The 21123-nt window shown below is 51.0% G+C and overlaps 1 protein-coding gene across 5 annotated transcripts in view; it reads right to left on the bottom strand.

The window, feature by feature from the left end:
* Positions 1-3343: 3343 nt before the first annotated feature.
* Positions 3344-21123, bottom strand: part of EXOC6B (exocyst complex component 6B) — a 311842-nt gene continuing 294062 nt past the window's right edge. For all 5 annotated transcript variants that reach the window (XM_082051898.1, XM_082051899.1, XM_082051901.1 and 2 more), the window contains 2 exons: positions 8234-8346; positions 3344-3595 (listed from right to left, as the gene is read on the bottom strand). In XM_082051898.1, coding sequence (XP_081908024.1) covers positions 3469-3595; positions 8234-8346 — 240 coding nt within the window. In that variant the 3' untranslated portion in view covers positions 3344-3468. The remainder of the gene's footprint in view (positions 3596-8233; positions 8347-21123) is intronic.

Below are 21123 nucleotides of genomic sequence, written 5' to 3'. Positions count from 1 at the left end.
ACACCTTGGGGAAAAAGAAACGGAGTTTGGAGGCTGTGGCAGGAGCTGGATGCTTTTTAGAGGAGCACAAAGGCCTTTCCCGGTGTTTCGGGGTGCAGAGGTGATGTTGCCCGGCGGTGTTTGCTCCTTCTCCCTTCATCCCCCACTTATCACGGGGGAGAGATAAACACCCTGGGCTGCAAAGCTCCGCCTGGCCGGCAGCAAAGTGAACGGCTGACAAAAGCCACTGGAAATTGTGTTTGACAGTCTATCCTCCCACTAATAAAAACTGGAAATGCCGGGGTGCCTCATGTGTCACGCTCGGTGATGCCGTTGCCAGCATCTGTAGCAGCTTGATTCCAAAGGATTGTAAAGTGCTTGTCACTATTTAATGGCCCTCAACCCAAGTGTCCTGTGGAGTGAAGCTTCCCCTGTTACTGTCACCACTGTGGTTTTTGTTTCCATCTCCAGCAGGAGCTCAGGTTTGATGCTTGAACCAGCGGGTCCCACCTGCTTTTGCCCCCCACTTCACACCCTTGTCCCCACGTTTGTCCCGTGGTGACACTGCCGAGGGATGGGAGGAGAAATGTGTCCTGTGGGACGTGTCTTGGCTGGAGGGCTGAGGGCTCTCCCATCGCTGCCAGGACCACAAGGACCAGTTTGCTTCCTTCCCCAGAAATTCGGAGTCCAGCAAGCCAGGCAATTCTTCCTTCTCGGTCGTGCAGGATTTGGGATGCCAAGACCAAGGCCAGGCTGGTTCATGCTCAGGCCCAGTGTTCTGGAGAGGAGGAGGGAGGTCGCCAGCAGGGAACGGACCACGTTCATTTTCACCTGTCCTTCTGAAAGCCTTCGCTGGCTCGTATGTAGATGTATCTGTGGAGATGATCTCTTTCTGGCCACGCTAACACCAACTTTCATTCAGCTGCTTCTTTTTCCCTCCATCCTTCTTACATGTATTTGGAATTAAGAAAAACGTCACCTCTGATCCCCACCCAAAAGCAAGGAACCATAAGGCCAGGTTTGGTTCTTCACTCTTATTAATCAAAATAATTCACTGGCTGGAGGCTGCTGGGACAGGAGACAGCCCCACAAGGTCACTGCTGGCAACGTGCCTATTTACTATCAGGGTTAATTAACACATACCCTTATCAAAAAGCAAACACAAAGTATTGCCGAGGAGCAAGGAGGGAAGATAAAGCACCATCCCCTTTGTGCTTCTGTGTCAGAAGAGGCTCCTCATGCGAGAAACGCCGAGCAAAAAGTGCACATGGGGAGAGAGGGAAGGGACTGAGTGCATCAAGAAAGTGTTGCTGCCCTTCTGCAAACCCCACGTGGTGACATTTAAGCAAGTCCTGGCCCTTTGTAGCTCTGGGAGTCTGTGCCAAGGGATGTGAAGGAGAAGGAATGAAGGAGAAGGAATAAAGGAGGAGGAGAAGGAGGAGGAATAAAGGAGAAGGAGAAGGAGGAGAAGGAGGAGAAGGAAGAAGGAAGAAGGAGAAGGAGAAGGAGAAGGAGAAGGAGAAGGAGAAGGAGAAGGAGAAGGAGAAGGAGAAGGAGGAGAAGGAGAAGGAGAAGGAGAAGGAGAAGGAGAAAGAAGGAGAAGGAGAAGGAAGAAGGAGAAGGAAGAAGGAAGAAGGAGAAGGAGAAGGAGAAGGAGAAGGAGAAGGAGAAGGAGAAGGAGGAGAAGGAGAAGGAGAAGGAGAAGGAGAAGGAGAAGGAGAAAGAAGGAGAAGGAGAAGGAAGAAGGAGAAGGAAGAAGGAAGAAGGAGAAGGAGAAGGAGAAGGAGAAGGAGAAGGAGAAGGAGAAGGAGAAGGAGAAGGAGAAGGAGAAGGAGAAGGAGAAGGAGAAGGAGAAGGAGAAGGAGAAAGAAGGAGAAGGAGAAGGAAGAAGGAAGAAGGAGAAGGAGAAGGAGAAGGAGAAGGAGAAGGAGAAGGAGAAGGAGAAGGAGAAGGAGAAGGAGAAGGAGAAGGAGAAGGAGAAGGAGAAGGAGAAGGAAGGAGAAGGAGAAGGAAGAAGGAGAAGGAAGAAGGAAGAAGGAGAAGGAGAAGGAGAAGGAGAAGGAGAAGGAACTTCCCACTGTTTCCAGAAGTGGTTTGAGGGCTGAGCACCCACCACCTCCAAACGAGGGTAGGAAATGGGCACGGCTCGTGCCCCTGCTGAACCAGCACCATCAGGCTGTAACACACACCAGGAAGATTTGAATTCCCTTTAACACTGGATTTCAGGAGGTGGAGGAACCCGCTGGATAAGCTTTCACTCAAATTATAGAGTCAACCAGGTAATGAGAAGGGTGAAAGTCCCCTCTTGCTGTAATCTGAATCCTGGGATTCAAGTCCTGTTGGTAGCGTTACCATCTTGACTTGAGCAGATGATGTTTGGGCAACTTTGGAGCCAGAGAGAAGAATGTTTTCCATATGCACTCCCAAGCTGGGCGTTGCTGAGCGATGCTGCTCCATGGGCCATCTCCACCTCGGGGACCTCCAGGAGGTGCCTTCTCACCATCCTGCCCAGGGCGAGTTTTGCAGGGCTGCTCCATGCACAGTGTGAGACGGGGCGCTCGTGGGAAGCGGGGGGACACCACCCCATTCTGGTGTGTCAGGAGGAGAGGGGAGATGGGACATCAGCGTGGAAAAGAGGTGCAAAGAGCGGCAAATAACCCTGGACACCAGGAGAGCCACGTCTGCGCCGTCCCTGCCGAGCGTCCCTCCTCTCCTGCTACCAACCCTGCGCGATGTGGCCCCAGCGTCCCAGCACCAGGACTCCTGTCAGATCACCTTCCTGCTCTCCCTTTCCACATTTAATTAACGAGGCAGCTCTCAGAGCCATTCTGTGTTCAGCGCAGATCCAAAAGATACCGGCAGGTCCTAGAGATGGAGCTCGGAGGGTGGCAATGCTGATTAGAGACGTGGGGGAAAGGGTTGCGGCTCCAGCTAAAGGTGGAAATCAGCCCTTCCAGGAAAAAGAGGAGAAACATTGGGAAATCAGTTTCCCTCTTTTCCTACCTAGATTTAATAAGCAAGTTGGCAAGACAAGCTAACGGGTGACTTTCTAAACATGTGCCCGTGAGAAGCACCTGAAACCACGATTCCTCCCTACACCTTTTTGTTTTCACGTGTTCTGCAACTGAATAAGTTAACAAAAGTCAGACCGATTCTATCCATTTGGCTTCTTAAAAAAAAGAAAAGAAAGAAAAGAAAATAGTCTGGGTGTGAAGTTCTCTCTCACATTTCAGGATTTCCCGTCACTTTATAAACCCCTGAAAATAGGAGTTTATAAGAAGAGGCTCCCGACACCACCTTCCCAAGCGGCGCCATCCACCTTCCCCGGGATTGTTTAACAAGGAACGTTTTGGGGTAGGTTTCATGAATACTATACAGGTGAATAAAAAAATACATATATATATATATATATATTCTCTTTGCACAAGAATCCCAAGTCCAGGCACGTGGAAGGCTGCGGAGCGGGGCCGGCAGGCGCTCCCCGCTCCCTCACGAGTGGTGGCTGTTGATGAGGCCGCGGAGCTGCTTGGCCACGGTGTCTATCAGCTTCTGCTTGTCCCTCTCGTTCTTCCGAAACTGGGCGAAAACGTTGTTCTTCCTGCTCGTGTCTCTCATCCTGCGCAGAGCAGAAACAGGTTATGGAACAGGCGTTAGTGCTGCTCAGCGTCGCAGCCAAGCCCACCAAGGGATCATGGTGCTGTGCCCGTATCTGGGCTCTGCTCTGATTTTTATCACGGTTTTGGGTAAAACGGGCATGGCGAGCCACGTATAGGCTTTACAGGTTGCATTTTTGCTTTAAACCCCACAAATCCCAGCCAATATCGCCACAGGGTCTGTCTCTGATGCCAAAACACCCCACAAAACCCCAAACCCTCTTGTTCTCCCCTTCCAAAACAGCTTTTGCGATGTCCCCGCGGCATCTTGTGAAGCAGTAGATGACAATGCTGTCATGCTAGGAGGAAATGTTAAAATTAGCGGCAAATCCAGAGCATTAAGGCTTCCTATTAGAAATGGTGCATTGCATGCGGCCAAGAGATGCAGCGTTTGCGCAGCCATGAAATTCTGGAGTCGTGAACTTAAAACATTGCGCAATATTATATAACAAATTTATATTAAAGGAAGGAGTCCAGCACTGGTTTTCCCAATTTAAAAATATTGAGATTTGTATTAAAATGACATTTAATAGTGCGCTGGTCTCCACGTGGTCTCCAAGAAGATGTGGTGGGACAGGACCTGGTGGCGAAGCTGGTGGAGCTCCATCTCTCTCTGCCATGCAAAGCTGGGGGTTCATGCACGCTCGCATCCGCGGATACAGATTTTGGGGGGGGCCCAGGTCTCGTTGCACTCTCCAAGCATCAGCTTTACACAGGGCATGTGTTGGGAAGGGAAACCAAGCCACAAGGGTCGACCATTCCACAGCTCCTGAAGGCATCAGGCTCCCAACATCCAACCGCTGGTTCTCAGCCGGCACCGCTCTTTTGTAATTTCACGATTTGTAAATGATTTTCTCGGTAGATGAGATCTGGCAGGGGCAGATGGCTTTGGATGAGTCACATCAATCTATATTTTTGGCTCTGGGGACCTAAATGAAGCATTAAAGTGACTGGGACAGAGCCTGGGAAGTTGGCACTTGATCAAACCCGGGGAGGGGGTTCAGTTAACTAAGCACAAATCAAACCTCTTGAAACTTATTTATCCAATTAAAAAAAGAAGAAAAAACAACCCTAAAGCTTTTCATGCTTCAATCTTCCTAAAAAGAGCCAACGGGAATCTGAAATGTTCCCCAAAACATCCAGCTTGGAACTGGAAACAAGGATAACAACTTCATCCCGGAGGCTGTTTGCTAACGTTACAAGTGCCTAAAGACACAGCATGACAACCAAGCCGCTTTCCCAATGGTAACAGGATAGCTTGGAGCACTTTGATTCAACAAAATCTGTATTATTATTTTCTTTCTCTATTTTTGTAAGCAAAGCAGGTTGCCAGCTGCTCCGCCGCAAGCAGCAGAGGGATTGCAGTGAGGTTTTCCACCGGTTAGAGGTGTCACCGTATCGTGAATTTTGGCAACAACCACCCTCCCGCCGGACGCCTCCGTCAGCGCCGCACGGCTCCGGCGGATCTCAAAGCACTTTAGCAGGAGGGCTGAGAGCTCTGTCTGTATCTCACAGGCTACGTGGGGACATCAGAGGCACTGAGAGGGAACCTGGGCCTTCAGAAACCTCCGCCCAGAGCTGCGCCCGTCACTCTCCACCTCTGGTACCCCCAGGGGAATTCACGGCAGAGCATCCTCTGCCCCAAGAGCCCTCTGGGCATCCTCAGAGCCATTTCCAATCCCATGGGAGCCCGTCAGGTCCGGGAAATGTTTTTGACGTAACGCATGTTGTATGCAAGGAAACCTTTGCACGTGTTTCAGTGATCAGAAAGGAGTTGCATGGATAAAGCTGCTGAGTTGGGATGAAAAAGCAGCCAGAGCACTGATCCCACAACAAACCCAGGCAGGTGGATCTGTTAAACCGGGGTAAGTGTCTGGGAGGGAGGTGAGACATCATCCAGACATCATGAGAACCATAGGGTTGTTTCGGTTGGAAAAGACCTTTAAGATCACCAAGTCCAACCTTTAACCCAACACTGCCAAGTCCACCACTAGCTCACGTCCCCAAGAACTCATCTCCATGATTTTAACCACCTCCAGGGATGGTGAAGGTAGAGGCACTGAGCTATTAAGTGTCACTAATGAATTAAGTTGCCTACAGGACACAAAATCCCGTAGAATTGGGTGTGTTGTGCCAGGGACCAGGAGGCATCAGATGCATCTTGGGGAGAGGCTGAGCTTGTAGATCTGCTCGAGGAGACCACACCGTGCTCGGTGGCAAAGCTGTTCAGAAATGCCGCCCCGTTCCTTCTCCACCATTTGGCTGTAGGAAACACCCAATCCCTGACCAAGCGGTGCATCCCGACACCAGGAATATCAGCTTGGAAAGAGGGAGGCAATGCTTTCGAGCCACCCGGCAGCTCTTTGGAGGATCAATAGTTTTATTTCTTTAAGCATGTGGCTGCAGGGCCCTGGGACAACCGAGCCCGGGTTTGTAATGAGGTCCCTGTGCATTAGCACACAAATTAAGAGGAAGGGAAAGAGAGAGCTGAGCACTGTCCCCACCCCTGTCAACAAATACCACCTTCAAAAGAGCCAAGCTTTGTTTAAATTAATCTATAAGAAAAAAAGCGCAACAGAGTAAAAGCTCCTCTTTTAGCTCTAATTAGTGCATTTGAGACGATAAAGTTACTGGAGGGAACCGTTTCAAAGACAGCTTGCATTTAGATCATTTAGTGCTCCATTTAAACCAAACAATGAAGTCACTGCAAGGTGAGGGTAAAAGCCCAAGCGAGCAGCATACTTACACTCGTGATATCCTATGAGAGATGTGTGATTAGGAAAAGAGATAACGGTGAAAACAGGTTACAAAACGAGCCAGCGGATCGGGATTTCACGTCGCCTTGTCGGCAAAGCTCTTCTGCCTATGGAGAGGGCTGGGGAGGTGGGACCGGAGCGCGGGGACTGGACGTGCCTGGAGCTCCGGCCAGGTCAGTGCGGGGCCCTGGGGGAGCTGGAGCTGGTGGATGATGCACGGAGACCCACAAGGGGCTTGGAGCCCGAGGGGGGACAGGGCAGAGCCCGCCGATGCCGTGCCGGCGATGCCATGCAGGCGATGCCGCGCCACGAGGATGCGGGAGATGCAAATGCCAACGCGGTGACGCCACCAGGGCTGCTTCCAGAGAGCAAATTGGATGCGGGAATATCGCCCTTCGAATGAGATCCCTTTTGGGGAGAAGGCTGGCAAACCGAGCTGGGGTTTGTGGGTTTTTAATACCAGCACTGAGCAAGGATGCGGCACGTTCTGCACTATCTGGGGAACACGGCCAGGAGCACGGAGCTGCTCTCCTGCTGTCCCACCACCTTCCAGCAGCTTCCACCGATCCCAGCCCCCAGTTTTTTGATAGCTCTTTGTTTTACTGAGAGCTCTGAATACACCTCACGCTTTTGCATCACGGATGTTGGGTTGTGAATACATTGCAAATAGCACAACGCATTGCACAGCACATATAAACATGTACATAAAAACAATGCTATGATGTATAAAGGTGCTTCACACACAGCGACTACCTAAGTTTAGTCCCTGTGTACTGTATTGGTAACGCCTGGATGTCATAAGTCGCTGTGAAATCAGCTATTCTCTGTAGAGGAGGAGGTGTTGTGGTTACATGGACCACAGATAACACAGATTCAACTCCAAAGGTCAGAAGCATACCAAGGGTGTGTATGAGTCAGCTTCTCCTTCACAAGCAACAAAGAAAGAGAGAAACTCCAGAAAAAACAACTCAAACTCCTCTTCAGCATCTGATTTCATGGTAACCGTCACCAAACCCAACTGCAACTCGCTCATCCTGCCTGCTCCTCCATGCAAGACTGAGTGGTGGAGTGCCCACGGCATGAGCTTCCTGGAACATTATTCATTAATTACCATTTTTTCCCTTATCAAAAAGCTTGCTAAGAGCAGGCGGTCACCTAAAGACACTGTCCCTGTCCCAGAGCTGGGCTTTTAGCACTTAATCCCCTTCAGAGATTCAACAGAAGGGTGCGCGGTGACTCCACCAGGGCCGGGAAGATTGCCCTTCAAATGAGCTCCCTTTGGGGAGAAGGCTGGCAAACCGAGCCGGGGTTTGTGGCTTTTTTAATACCAGCACCGAGCAAGGCTGCCTGTGCCTGCAGGCTAGCCAACTTTAAATTATTTTGGGGATTTGAGATCACAGAATCATTCTGGTTGGAAGAGAACCTCAAGATCATTGAGTCCAACCGTTCCCCCACCCCTGTCCCTGCCCCATGTCCTGAGAACCTCATGTCCGTCTGTCCAGCCCTCCAGGGATGGTGACTCCAGCACTGCCCTGGGCAGCCTGTTCAATGCCCCACAGCCCTTTGGGGAAGAAATTGTTCCCACATCCAACCTCAACCTCCCCTGGCGCAACTTGAGGCCGTTTCCTCTGCTCCTGGCGCTTGTTCCTGGGGAGCAGAGCCCGACCCCCCTGGCTCCAAGCTCCTTTCAGACAGTTCAGAGATCAGAAGGTCTCCCCTCAGCTCCTGTTCTCCAGGCTGCTCCATCCAGGCACCACATGTGATAGAATCGTCTGCTAAAACAGGCGCTTGCCCAAAGCGAGCTATGGGGTGAAAACTACACCGGGAATGCGGACCCGCACTCACTTTTCCAGCAGGACGAGGGCTGTCGTCGGGTTCACGCGAAGGTACTTGCACGTGGGTTGCCCGTAGTCTGCCAAATACGTCGACCAGTCCCACTGGATGAACAGATCTAAGAGCTGCAGCAACCACCGGGAAGAAAAACAAAACAGAAAATATAAGCGGCGTTAATCACAAAAAATGGTTTGGAGGCTTAACTTATTTAATATCATCCACCTAATATTTCATTATTAACGTATCCATAGTTCATTATTAACTTATTAATATTTAATATTAATTAATGTATGGCTATATTAATGGAGCCATAGTTCACTCCTGCTACATTATCTCTGCTTTTTGGGGTGAACCGGTGGTAGAGGGGCTATGAGGACTGAGACATCTCAAGGAGGTTGATGGCAAAGAGTCCCAGTGCCCTGATGCTCTCAGCTACGTCAAAGTCACCACAAATTTCTCCTGTCCCCAAATAACCCCCCGGCATCATTTGAACCGCAAGGTTTTCTCATCACGCTCGCTCCATCTCAACATCTCCCAAGTGCTTTGTGCGCGTCTCTAATGACAGGAGGTGTGGGACCCAGCCGGGAGCTCAGGGGTTTATTTCAGGTGAACACAGGAGACTGGGAATCCCAGGTGGTTTCCAGCTGTTTGTTAGAGAAACCACCGCCTGACCCCGGCGGCGGGGGAAGGAAAACGCGGATTAATTCAGGCACATGTCACAGTCCCTGCTCCAGACGCCCAAAATTCACACCTGAAGCCCTTCACCTCCGCAAAGGACCCTCTCAGCACCCCATCCCTCCCAGGTGATTCAGGTGAGGGATGAGCAAACTAGAGCACAGTTTTCCCAAACGCCGTCTTCCATCCCAAACTTTCGCATCCTTATTTTCCTTAAAGCCCCACCAGAACTCCCACGTCTTTCCCACATGAGGATCTGCTAGTTCCTAAGAGGTCTGGCCTCTCCATCCACTCATGAGGGCGCAGCTGAGGACAGAGGAGATGCAGCCTCCATCTCCATCGTCTGAAACAGGTTAATTAAGAGCGGCTGCATTTTCCCCCCGCCAACCTTCTGCCTTGGAGAGCCGCTATGACCGCTCTATTGCGGGACAGGCTGCCAAGCACACAGACGTCTTCATCGCTCGCGTCTGCGCGTCCCGGCGCCCACCACCGAAGCCCGGAGAAGAAGGACCATCCCGCGGCCAAGCGAGGACCATAGAGAGCTCATTGTCCCCGCGTCTCCATGGTTTTCCTGGAGACTCCCAGCACTGTTTAACAACACATCCCGCCCCGCCAAGAAGGGGATTTGGCTCCTCCGAGACCTCAAGGTACAAAACAAAAATGTGCAACAAGATTCTTTTTGACTATGTAGGTCAGGGCAAAGAAAACAAGCTGTCAGGAACAATCCCCCGGGCTGGCGGGGGGGACGGATTAGCCGGGACCTAAGAGGGGCTTTTCCAGCCCGCGGTCCCGCTCGGCTTTGTACGGCAGGTCCATTGTGTTAACTACAAACCCGAGTTGAACATCATCGTCAGGAGTTTTTTTTCTTCTCTTTTTTCCCAAAGGGCACCTTCAAGAGCCAACCTTAAATATGATTTCACAGGCTCTTTTCACACAGCACAGCGGGGCCAAAACTCTTCTGTCGGGTTTGTTGGCTGCTGCAGGAAGCTGCATGGTTGTACAGGCTAAATCGGATCCCCCCCCGCCTCCAATGCACCGAAGTCCTCTTGCTGGTGGGCTTGGGGGGGCTGAACGTGCCTCTGGCAAACCACAAACAAAGCAGCACGAGTTATTGCCAGAGAAAATACAGGTAGATGTTCGCGGGGAGTGGAAAGAAAGCCCTGGGAGGAAGGGACAAAAGACAGAAAATGAAAAGTCAAAGGTTAGAAATGGGTGAGGAGAAGATGAAGTAAAAAGCATCGAGAGGTGCTATGAACAGGAGGCTGAGGCTGGAGAAAAGGAGGCTGAGGGGAGACCTTATCATAGAATCACAGAATGTCCTGGGTTGGAAGGACCCACAGGATCATGAGTCCATCTCCTGTCCCTGCACAGGACACCCCACAGGTCACCCCGTGTGTCTGAGGACGGTGTCCGGTCTCTTCCTGAACACTGTCAGGTTGGGCCGTGACCCCTCCCTGGGGAGCCTGTTCAGTGTCCAGCACCTCTGGGGAAGAACCTTTTCCCCATGTCCCACTGACCCTCCCTGGCACATCTGCTGCCGTTCCCTGGGCTCTGACACTGGTCACTAAAGAGAAGAGTTCGGTGCCTTCTCGCTCTCTGAACTGCCTCAAAGGAGCTTGGAGCCAGGGGGGTCGGGCTCTGCTCCCCAGGAACAAGCGCCAGGAGCAGAGGAAACGGCCTCAAGTTGCGCCAGGGGAGGTTGAGGTTGGATGTGGGGACCAATTTCTTCCCCAAAGGGCTGTGGGGCATTGAACAGGCTGCCCAGGGCAGTGCTGGAGTCACCATCCCTGGAGGGCTGGACAGACGGACATGAGGTTCTCAGGACATGGGGCAGTGATGGACCTGGTAGTATCAGCTTAATGGTTGGACTTGGTGGTCTTAAAGCTCTTCTCCAACCAAAACACTTCAATGATTCTAAACAAACCCCATCCTAAACCCACTCCCACCTCAGGGCTGGACCTTCCCCAAGCACTGGGAGACCCAGATTCCCCCCGGCCGCCTCACGACAGTGACGGATAACCTGTGTATTTTACAACTGTTTGCCCACATCCATCTTGCCGGGGAGGGAGATCGAGGACAGCGGGGCCAGCACCCCTGGCCGCGCGGGAGGCAGCCCCACGGCTCGGGGCAAACCTCCTCGAAACCATTTATCTGTCACATAAATGTGGGTTTATTGGTTTTACTGTTTAAACTTTTCACCTCTGCTGCTAAATCTGAACGACCAAAAAGAGAAAAAAAGGGAAGAAATGGAAAGGAAAAAGCCGCCCGCGCGGGGCTGCGGTGGGCCTGCCGAGGGAGATTCCAAATCAAATATGCAAATACCATTAATTCTTCAAACTAGAGTCTCCTTTTCAAGCCCATAAATCAGACTCGACAGCACATACACTGGGGGGAAAGGAAAAGAAGAAGGGGTGGGGGGAAAGAAAAAAGAAGAGGAGCTTTTACCACAATGCTATGAAAGTGAAATAAGCTCAGGAAGCTGCAGCCGAGCTGCGAACCTGCGGCTTCTCGGGGCGCGAGAAGCGTCTTTGCTGCAAGACGGGGGAGATTTTCACTGATCTATCTGAAAAAATGAAGATGTGGGGAATGGTTTGAATATGTTGCCAAAAGAAAGGTACTCAGAAAACCCCAAACAAAACACAAGGAGTTGGGTTTGTGCACGTATGCTCAAATGGTGATTCAAGATGATACTGGAAAGAAAGACTTGAACTGGGAACCAGTTCCCAGCTCCAGGCTCCCTTAGCAGGGGCCAAGAAGCACTGTCTCCCCATTTCACAGAATCACAGAATCGACTGGGTTGGAAAAGCCCTCAGAGATCACCCAGTCCAACCCTTGGTCCAACTCCAGCCCATTGACCAGATCATGGCACTAAGTGCCATGGCCAATCTCAGCTTAAAAACCTCCAGGGCCGGTGAGTCCAGCACCTCCCTGGGCAGCCATTCCAATCCTGACCACTCTCTCTGCACAGAATTGCTTTCTCATCTCCAGCCTCAATTTCCCCTGGCAGAGTTGAAGCCCATGGCCCCTTGTCCTATTGCTGATGCCTGGGAGAAGAGCCCAATCCCCACCTGGCTAGAACTGCCCTTCAGGTAGTTCTAGAGAGTGCTGAGCTCAGCTCTGAGCCTCCTCTTCTCCAGACTAAACAAGCCCAGCTCCCTCAGCCTCTCCCCATAGGGCTTGTGTTCAGGTCCCTTCCCCAGTCTTGTTGCTCTTCTCTGGACCCGCTCCAGCACTTCAATCTCTTTCCTGAGCTGAGGGTCCCAGAACTGAACACAACACTCCAGGTGTGGCCTCCCCAATGCAGAGCACAGGGGAAGGATCACTGCCCTTGTCCTGCTGGCCACGCTGGTTTGGATACAGGACAGGACACCATTGGCCTTCTTGGCCACCTGGACACACTGTTGGCTCATGTTGAGCTTCTGTCCATTAGCACCCCCAGGTCCCTTTCTGCCCGACTGCTCTGCAGCCACTCTGTGCCAGCCTGGAGCGCTGCAGGGGGGTGTTGTGGCCAAAGTGCAGCACCCGGCACTTGGCCTTGTTGAACTTCATCCCACTGCAATCAGCCCATTGTTCCAGTCCATCCAGATCCCTCTGCAGAGCCCTCCTGCCTTCCAGCAGGTCGACACTCCCTCCCTCAGTTCCACCTCAAAAAACACCTCCTTTTCACTCCCCTTGTAATATCACCATCGCAAACTCTTCAAAAATGTTCTTTTTTTTCAAAGCAGAGGCATGTTTTTACTGTCTTCACATAATCTACAAGGAAAGAATGGTTGCAACTTAATTTTACGCTGGTGGCAAAGGGAACGGGGACACGGCAATGACTTCGCAAGCTTCTCCCTTTGGCCGCGAAACGGGACAGTACGTTCTGTCTGACACAACAGGGCTGAATCCGGATAAAATTCTCCCGGACAAGCCAGGAATAACGTAATGTGAATCCAAACTGATTCCAAACGCGGTTTGCGAGCTCTGCCAGCGCCCCTGGGCCGAGATCAGAGCAAAGCACCGGCGTTCACACGCTTGCACCAGCGTCGCAAACCTGGAGGGTGATGCGTGGTGGTCTGAGATAAAGAAGATGGCAGAAAAAGGAGACGCATGTGTTTTAAGATGAAAATAAACCCATGCAGACCCCCTTTGTCTTATCTCAGAGAAGTCAGGATGATATAGCAGGGATAACTCTAGATACAGGATCCTCTTGGCCCCAAGGAGCTCTCCCCTCAAGCCTAAGAGATGAAGGTCAAGTATTATTGCAAGACAGATGAAAATTCCTGAATTCCCCGACTTCACGCAACGTCTGGCTCTTCTTTTTTTCTCTTCTGAACCGATGCAGCATCCACGATCAGGGAGTTGTACTCAAACGCTTTGACCTACAAGAAACTGGAGACACAACCAATGTTCTGGGCTCATGGACAAGTCTACTGGAAGAGGAGTGTGATCATCTCCTGTCTGCAGTGGGAAGAGATTCCTGGGACAGAACCGTCACGACACCGGACACGATGTTATATCCATTGGAGCAGGAAGCAAAGCTTGTCTGAAATAAAAGCAAAGAGTGACGGTTCACAACCAGATGTGCTTCAAGACACGAGGGCAGCCTGCAGTCCTGTTCAAGCCCAAAGAGCCATCACCACCTCTGTGGTCATGTTCCTGTCTTCCCTCATGCCCCAGCCCTTTGCATTGCAATATCCTGAGTTTTTGGGGCCAAAATCACACATGAATTGTGAGTATTTAGAAAAGAACCACCATCAGAGGCAATCTGGAGCAAAAGCCTCATGGCTACGCAGTAACTGGATGGTGAAAGGAGAAACAACCCCATCCTGAAGACTCTCACTTTATTTCAATGTCTAGGTCTCTTTTTGCCAGAGATGTGAAGGCTCAGGGGGAAGCTCATCACAGTATTTCAGTGCTTCGAGGGTGGCTACAAGGAGGATGAAGGCTCACATGGAGAAGACAAGGGGTAACGCCTCCCATTTGCAACAGGAGAGTTTTCATCTCAAATATGAGAAAGAAACTTCCTACAGTGAGAACAACCATTCACTGGAACAACTTCCCTGGGGATGTGGTGGAGTCCCCGTTGTTGGAGGTTTTCAAGATGCAATTGGACAGCGTGCTAGACATCTCATCTAGGCTTCTTTCCCATGAGAGGTTGGACCAGATGATCTTCCAAGGTCCTTTCTAACCTGGGCTGTTCTATGGTTCTGTGATTCTATCCCAGAAACAAGAATCCCTTTGCCTCTTACCCACCACGATATTTATTCCTAGTGACAAGAGACAGCATCAAGAGGGCTTGAAAAGGACTTTCCTCTGCCAACACCATCAATGTATCAGTAGATCCACCAGCAATGAGACATTGCAAAGGCTGGTGGGAAACATCCAATAAAGAACTAGACCTTCCCTTTGCCAAAAGCCCAAATTAAGGCATTCTCATGATCCTGCAGTTATTAATTACCCTGTTATCTCTTCTTCCTGTACAGCAGGAGAAAGACTTGTCTCTTCTAGGAGATGTTGACTTACCATGGTGCTCATGGACCACACGTTGGAGCTGGCCGGAGCTGGGCTGAAAGGTGTTTACTGCCTGACACATCTTCTACAAAGGACCAACCGCTATTGAAAAAGCCCAAACCAAACACCATCGGCACATGTGCACACACACAGCGAAGGATGAAAGAGGAAACGCGACACAGGACCATTAGCTGGAAAATCCTGCAACCTTTTTCGACAAATTTAAACACAATTATCCTGCATTTCTCACATTCAGCTGAGCTAAGGGAATTAAGAGTTGACTTGCTGCATCTTAAAGCAGGAGACAACCAGGCGTCTGGAGGAGCCCAGACTGGGTCTACATGGTGTCAACAGCAGGTGCGTGATATCTTCCTTGTGGTGGGTTTTGGGGGAGGTTCAGATCAACACGGAAGGCACAGCTATGCCACAGGATTGCAGTCGAGCTTTCGTGATGACTTTGATGTCCCCTGGATGCCAGGGCACAGAGAAGTGTTGGTTAAGCCAGGTTTAGGGGTTTCCCAGCTGGAGGCAGATCTCCTGTCCTGAAACCTTCTGAGGGTCATGTTCATGAGCAACTGCTCTTGCTTTCTGGGGGCAGAAGGAGGGAATATTTTCAGAACCAAGCTGAACCCAGCTCCAAAAAGCTCTATTATCCTTCCTTATCCTTCAAACCTGATGCTCCTCTTCTCCAGACTTATTGCGGGCAGCAGACAGAACAAACAGCCTTTGGCCCAACGCTTCTACAAACCAGCCGTGTTTCAGGTTGCGAGAGATCACATTACAAACCTATAGAAGTATTTTCTTTGAAAAGCTCATTTTCCTGATTTAAGACCACAGCTCCTTTGAGAAAGGTGACAACAAGAGGAAAGCAGCACTTGGGTCCTACCACCATCCCACCTAAACCCACCTGTACGAACGGACAAGACGCTTCCAGCGGGACCAGAAAGCATCCAGGTAAGACCCAGTCCTGCTGGTACCTCCATAAACACACAACAAACTACTGAATGCAAACCAGTGCCAACTCCCAGTTTGCCCAAGCCTAACCCATCCCCACCACTGGTTGAGCAGCCCCTACCACCAGCCAGCGGGTAATTGTGACAGAGCACAAAACCCCAAAGAGTTCCCAGCATCAGCAGCCACAGACAAGTACATTCAAAATCATTTATTTTGGTGAGGTTTCAATTATGCCTCATGGGAAAGTAATACTGAAAGAGAAAGAAATATTCTAACCCACAGGGAGACATGGGTTTGGACAAGAACATTACCAAGAAGAAAAGGCACCAGGAATTGGAACATGATGTTTGTTCGTTTACTTGTGAAAGACAGGGAGGGTAAAAGCGTGGTCGAAACGAAAGCAGGAGCAGATTTGTCACCGGTTTCACTGGAAACTAAGATTTTTCTCGATGTACTGAGCGTCCTTTGTCCAAGGGGGTGGACAGCACCTGCGGCAACCTGACGTGGTGCAATGCACAAGACGAGAGATCGATGCACGTGGAGCTCAGGGAAGGTCAATCTCATTTTAGGTGCTTTCCAGACCTGGTTGCAGGAGAGAGATGGACGTCTAGGAGTTACTGTAGATCTGAGAGTGCTGCCCAGCCTGCCTGGGCCTCTCTGTAAGGCACAATAACTGCGGTCGAGGGACCCTCCAGATGTCCCAGCCAAGGGTTGTCCTTCCCCCTAAATGCTGGAGGAAGGAGAAAGGAGAACCGATACCAAGTTCCTCACCTCACCTTTTAACTGGATTGATTTTGCAAGTTAAGGCAGAAATTTTATCTTCCTCCTTCCCCCCCTTTTTTTTTTTCCTGTTTACTTGTATCTGCAAAAGTGAAACAGTTCTTAGGAAAAACATGAGAAGAATCTGGAAAAACTTATGGTAGATGGGACATTATGTAAAGGAGGAAGGTCTGAGACCAACAAAGCCCTAAGCTGTCCAGTCTGGATTCTTGTCAGATTCATATTATTGCCTGTTTATAGGTTTTTGCATTTGTTACATTGGTTTTCCAGGGTCAAGTCTCCTGAAAGCGTTTTGCCTGCACTGTGTGCACAGAAAACTCTTCTGCTTTTCCATCTGCAAAAGTTCATCATTTATTCAAACGAAAACCTCTGGCTTTCCACCTGCTTTCGAGTAATGCTGTAATTACACGCTTTGACTTTTCTGCTGTTTCGGAAGACATTTATTCCATGGGTCTCATTAAAACCTTAACAAACCCAATTTCACCCCTCAAGAAGTTGTGTTTCTGATAGTGAGTCACTTCTGTATTTATGGTAAAAGTTAAACGTGGTTGGGTTTTTTCCACCTTCTCCTCCCAGCCTGCAACACAAAACCACAGGAAGGAGCCACAAAAGGTTTTGGGGCTTCAAGAGAAGCGACCGGAGGGTGGGGACACTGAGGATGAGCACGTCGTGTTACGGTGACAGTCTTGGAGATGCCTGGAAAGTCCCCACCAGCTTTGTTCACGTTCCTCCTGACTCTGATGGTGCAGGATCCTGGCTTTAGTCATTCACTGGAGCCTTGAATTCTAGGGAAATCCCAGGTTTCTCTGACTACATTGCAAAGCTCCGTGCAAAAGGGAGAAAGGGACCTGGGGGTGCTAATGGACAGGAAGCTCAACGTGAGCCAACAGTGTGCCCAGGTGGCCGAGAAGGCCAATGGTGTCCTGTCCTGTATCCAAACCAGCGTGGTCAGCAGGACAAGGGCAGTGATCCTTCCCCTGTGCTCTGCATTGGGGAGGCCACACCTGGAGTGTTGTGTTCAGTTCTGGGCCCCTCAGCTCAGGAAAGAGATTGAAGTGCTGGAGCGGGTCCAGAGAAGAGCAACAAGACTGGGGAAGGGACTGGAACACAAGCCCTATGGGGAGAGGCTGAGGGAGCTGGGCTTGTTTAGTCTGGAGAAGAGGAGGCTCAGAGCTGAGCTCAGCACTCTCTAGAACTACCTGAAGGGCAGTTCTAGCCAGGTGGGGATTGGGCTCTTCTCCCAGGCATCAGTAATAGGACAAGGGGCCATGGGCTTCAACTCTGCCAGGGGAAATTGAGGCTGGAGATGAGAAAGCAATTCTGTGCAGAGAGAGTGGTCAGGCATTGGAATGGCTGCCCAGGGAGGTGCTGGACTCACCGGCCCTGGAGGTGTTTAAGCTGAGATTGGCCATGGCACTTAGTGCCATGATCTAGTCAATGGGCTGGAGTCGGACCAAGGGTTGGACTGGATGATCTCTGAGGTCTTTTCCAACCCAGTCCATCCTGTGATTCTGTGAAAACTGCTTGAAGAAGAAATAAAACTACAAGGCATGAAAATTACTCAGTACAAAACCACTGGGATTTCAGCGCTTCAGAATGAAAATCAGTCGGTTCTAGCGATAACCGCCCAGACAGGGAATTTTATGAATGGCCAAAAGAACAAAAGGCAACTCTGCCCTGCTGGGTTGAGTAGCCAGTTTGCACTTGTAAAAATAGTTATTTAGACTCATCAAATCCTCCACGCAGGTTCACAAGTTCGCGTGGTGCTTTCCGCTCGGAGAAGATGACCGACCGTGTTTCTGCCCTCCGGACCCTACAATCTGCGTAAGACAAAGAGACAATACTGGGCAGCGGCCAAAAGAAATGAAAGAGCTTCGGAAGAACGTTCTCCAGGGACCGCTATTGAATAGCGCTTTACGTTTCCATTTAACGGTCACAAAGGGGAATTCATTCCCAAAGCAAAGATGCTCCGTGGTCGGGAGATGGTGGCACCCCTTGTATACAGAAATACCCGGGTGCCTATAGCATCCTGCATATATCTGACTCGTCCTGCCTGATCCATGCTTCAAAATCAGAAAACACTAAGAAATGACAAGGCAAATCCCAATATCTCAGCTGCAGGTCAGGATGCTTTAGGAGAAGAGTTAACGAGAGCACCAAAAGAAGGCAGAAAACCTCCCGAACACATGAAAGTGGGTTGAAAAGGGAGAAAAGCAGAGGTCTTCTAAATGAGGCTATAGACAAGCCACCTCCATCATCGACCCCACAGCATCAGAGGGGAAAAATGTCACTTTAAATGCCACTTTTCTTGGGAAAAACGTTCCCGATGGATGGACAGAAGAGGTGTTTGCAGCCAGAAAGGTTCTGGGCTGGGAGGGGTTAACACTCCCCAACTGCCAACAGTTCAGCAGCAAATCGAGGTATCTGCGAGTGATCAGAAGACAACTGAGCCCCGTCTTCCGATAATCACAGCCCTGCTCGCTGCCCCCAGCAGCCAGGACCTGATGCCCAGATACCCCGGTGAGGACCCTGTGGTGGTTCCCCCATGGGGAGACAAGCCAGCGGTGTCTGTCTAAGCTCAAAAATTAGGATTTCTTCTAGGAGAAAGCCATGATATTTGAATTAAAGTGCTCCCACCACCCCTAAAGGCATCGGCATCACCTCCCCCGAGCCCGGCAGCCGGGTACCAAATCGCACCGCACGGCCACGATTATTTCCCTGCTGCTCATCTGATGCCAAGTCCTTTGCAAAGTTGCCTTTTTTCTCTTGTTTACACATTTAAAAAGCAGATTAAAAAAAGAAAGAAAGAGGCGACCTCTCGCTAACCCCAGCCGCTCTATGAGAAGCTGCCGCTGCCTTCACCTCCGAATGAACTTTCAGATTATCTCAGACAAGATTCACCTTGCATTGAACTTGTACCCTGCGCGGCAGCACACAGGCACGTAACCTTGATTAAACATTACAGCGCAACGCGGCTATAAATTTAATGAGCATTATCGGCACGCTTCCTCCCGCCGTCCTCGGGCAGGGGGAACGATGGAAACGCCGGGAGCTGCCGGGAACCAGCCCGGCGTGTACCGGCGTGGGGAGGAGATGGAGAACAGCTATTTGAGGGGACGGGAGAGGGATGAAGCAGCTCCCGTGCTGTCCTCTGCTCCTGTGCATGCAATGAGTTGCGTACGGGCCCTGCGGCTGGAGCAAGTGGCTCCGGGTGCCCATCGTGAGCAGGGATGACCTGTGGAAGGTTTGCATGGCTCTGGGCACAAAATACCTAAAATAAACCAAAAAGGAAAGTGCAATAAGGAGTGATAAGGGGTCTGTCGCTTATAGAATCATTTTGGTTGGAAGAGAACCTCAAGATCATCGCGTCCAACCATAACCCAGCCCTGTCCCTGCCCCATGTCCTGAGAACCTCATGTCCGTCTGTCCAACCCCCCCAGGGATGGTGACTCCAGCACTGCCCTGGGCAGCCTGTTCAATGCCCCACAGCCCTTTGGGGAAGAAATTGGTCCCCACATCCAACCTCAATCTCCCCTGGTGCAACTTGAGGCCGTTTCCTCTGCTCCTGGCGCTTGTTCCTGGGGAGCAGAGCCCGACCCCCCTGGCTCCAAGCTCCTTTCAGGCAGGTCAGAGATCAGAAGGTCTCCCCTCAGCTCCTGTTCTCCAGCTGAACCCCCCAGGTCCCTCAGCCGCTCCATCACTCTTGTGCTCCAGCCCCTCGCCAGCTCCGTTCCCTTCTCTCCACTCGCTCCAGCACCTCAAGGCCTTTCTTGGCGTGAGAGGCCCAGAACTGTCCCCAGGATTCGAGCTGCGGGTCCCTTCACCCACCAGGAAACCTCCCTCAGGCCGCGGCCTCCTGAACTCTGGCCGCCCTCTTCACGAACGCGCCGCAGCCCGTCACCATCCTCCCATTTATTTCCGAACCGCAGCCGTGACGGAGGCACCGGCAGCCGCTTCATCTCCCGGCTGACCCGGGAGGGACGGGAGAGCTCAGGCGTCCGCGATTCCCGACGCAGGGGTCACCGGGCCGACCGAGAGCAGAGACTCTGGGCGGTGAAACAGATAGGCTCAAGTTCAAGTGCTTCACATACCTTTTTTTTTTCACCACCACACTCCAAACTAAACTAATATATCCCCCGCTTTTCATGATAACTTCCTCCTTACCCTCGGCGGTTTTGTTTAGCAGATCTATTGTTCTCGGCGAGCCTTGCCCTGGGGTCCAATTTGAGCGTGTTCTCATTTTTCCCCCTATGTAACCGATGCTTATTTCTTTAAGCTCTACTGTAAACAGAAAACACACTGCAGTGCCCTTGCCTGGCTTTGCAGGAGGCAGGCTCAGACCTGGAACTACTTTTTGTTGTTGTTGTTGTTCTTTTTTCTTCTATAGGAAACCAAAAGCTCAGGCTCGCTCGCTTCAAGGCCCGGAACACCTGCGGGATGCGGGAGGACAGCTGTGGTACCCGCGGGTGGTCCGGGGACCACGCGGCTCCAGCGCTGGCTCCGCTGCTGCTTTGCTGTTTGCAAGGCTGGAAAGTTGCCACTTTCCTAATTACAGACGTCTTTAACGCTCATTAGTGGCGTTTGGAGGTGGCACGAAGTTCTCGGAGGTGCTCGAGAAAGCCACCAGATAGCGTCCCCCTCGACGGGGTGGCACACGGGGAACAAATATAAAACACAAATAAAACCTTTGCGGAAGGGATCGCATCTTGGGATGGTTCAAGGAACACAAGAAGACACGGGGATTTGGGAAGGGTCGGTGACGGGGGCACCGAGATGCAGTTTTGTGCTCTCCATCATTGACTTGTCACAGGTTTGACCCTCACCCAGAGAAACATCCTCGCAAAGGGGGAGCTCGGGGGATGCAGAAGCTGCTCATGCTGCAGCACTAAGGAGATATTTTGAACAAAATGAGCGTTTTTCCCCCCATTTGGTGTCCTCATGGCTCCTCTCCGCCCTTGTTCCTGCTCCCAGAAGACTTATTCCAGCACAGCTGTTCA

Source organism: Streptopelia decaocto (assembly GCF_964273445.1).
Source record: "Streptopelia decaocto genome assembly, chromosome: 4".
Lineage (NCBI taxonomy): Eukaryota > Metazoa > Chordata > Aves > Columbiformes > Columbidae > Streptopelia > Streptopelia decaocto.
This window is presented reverse-complemented; position numbering and strand designations above follow the sequence as displayed.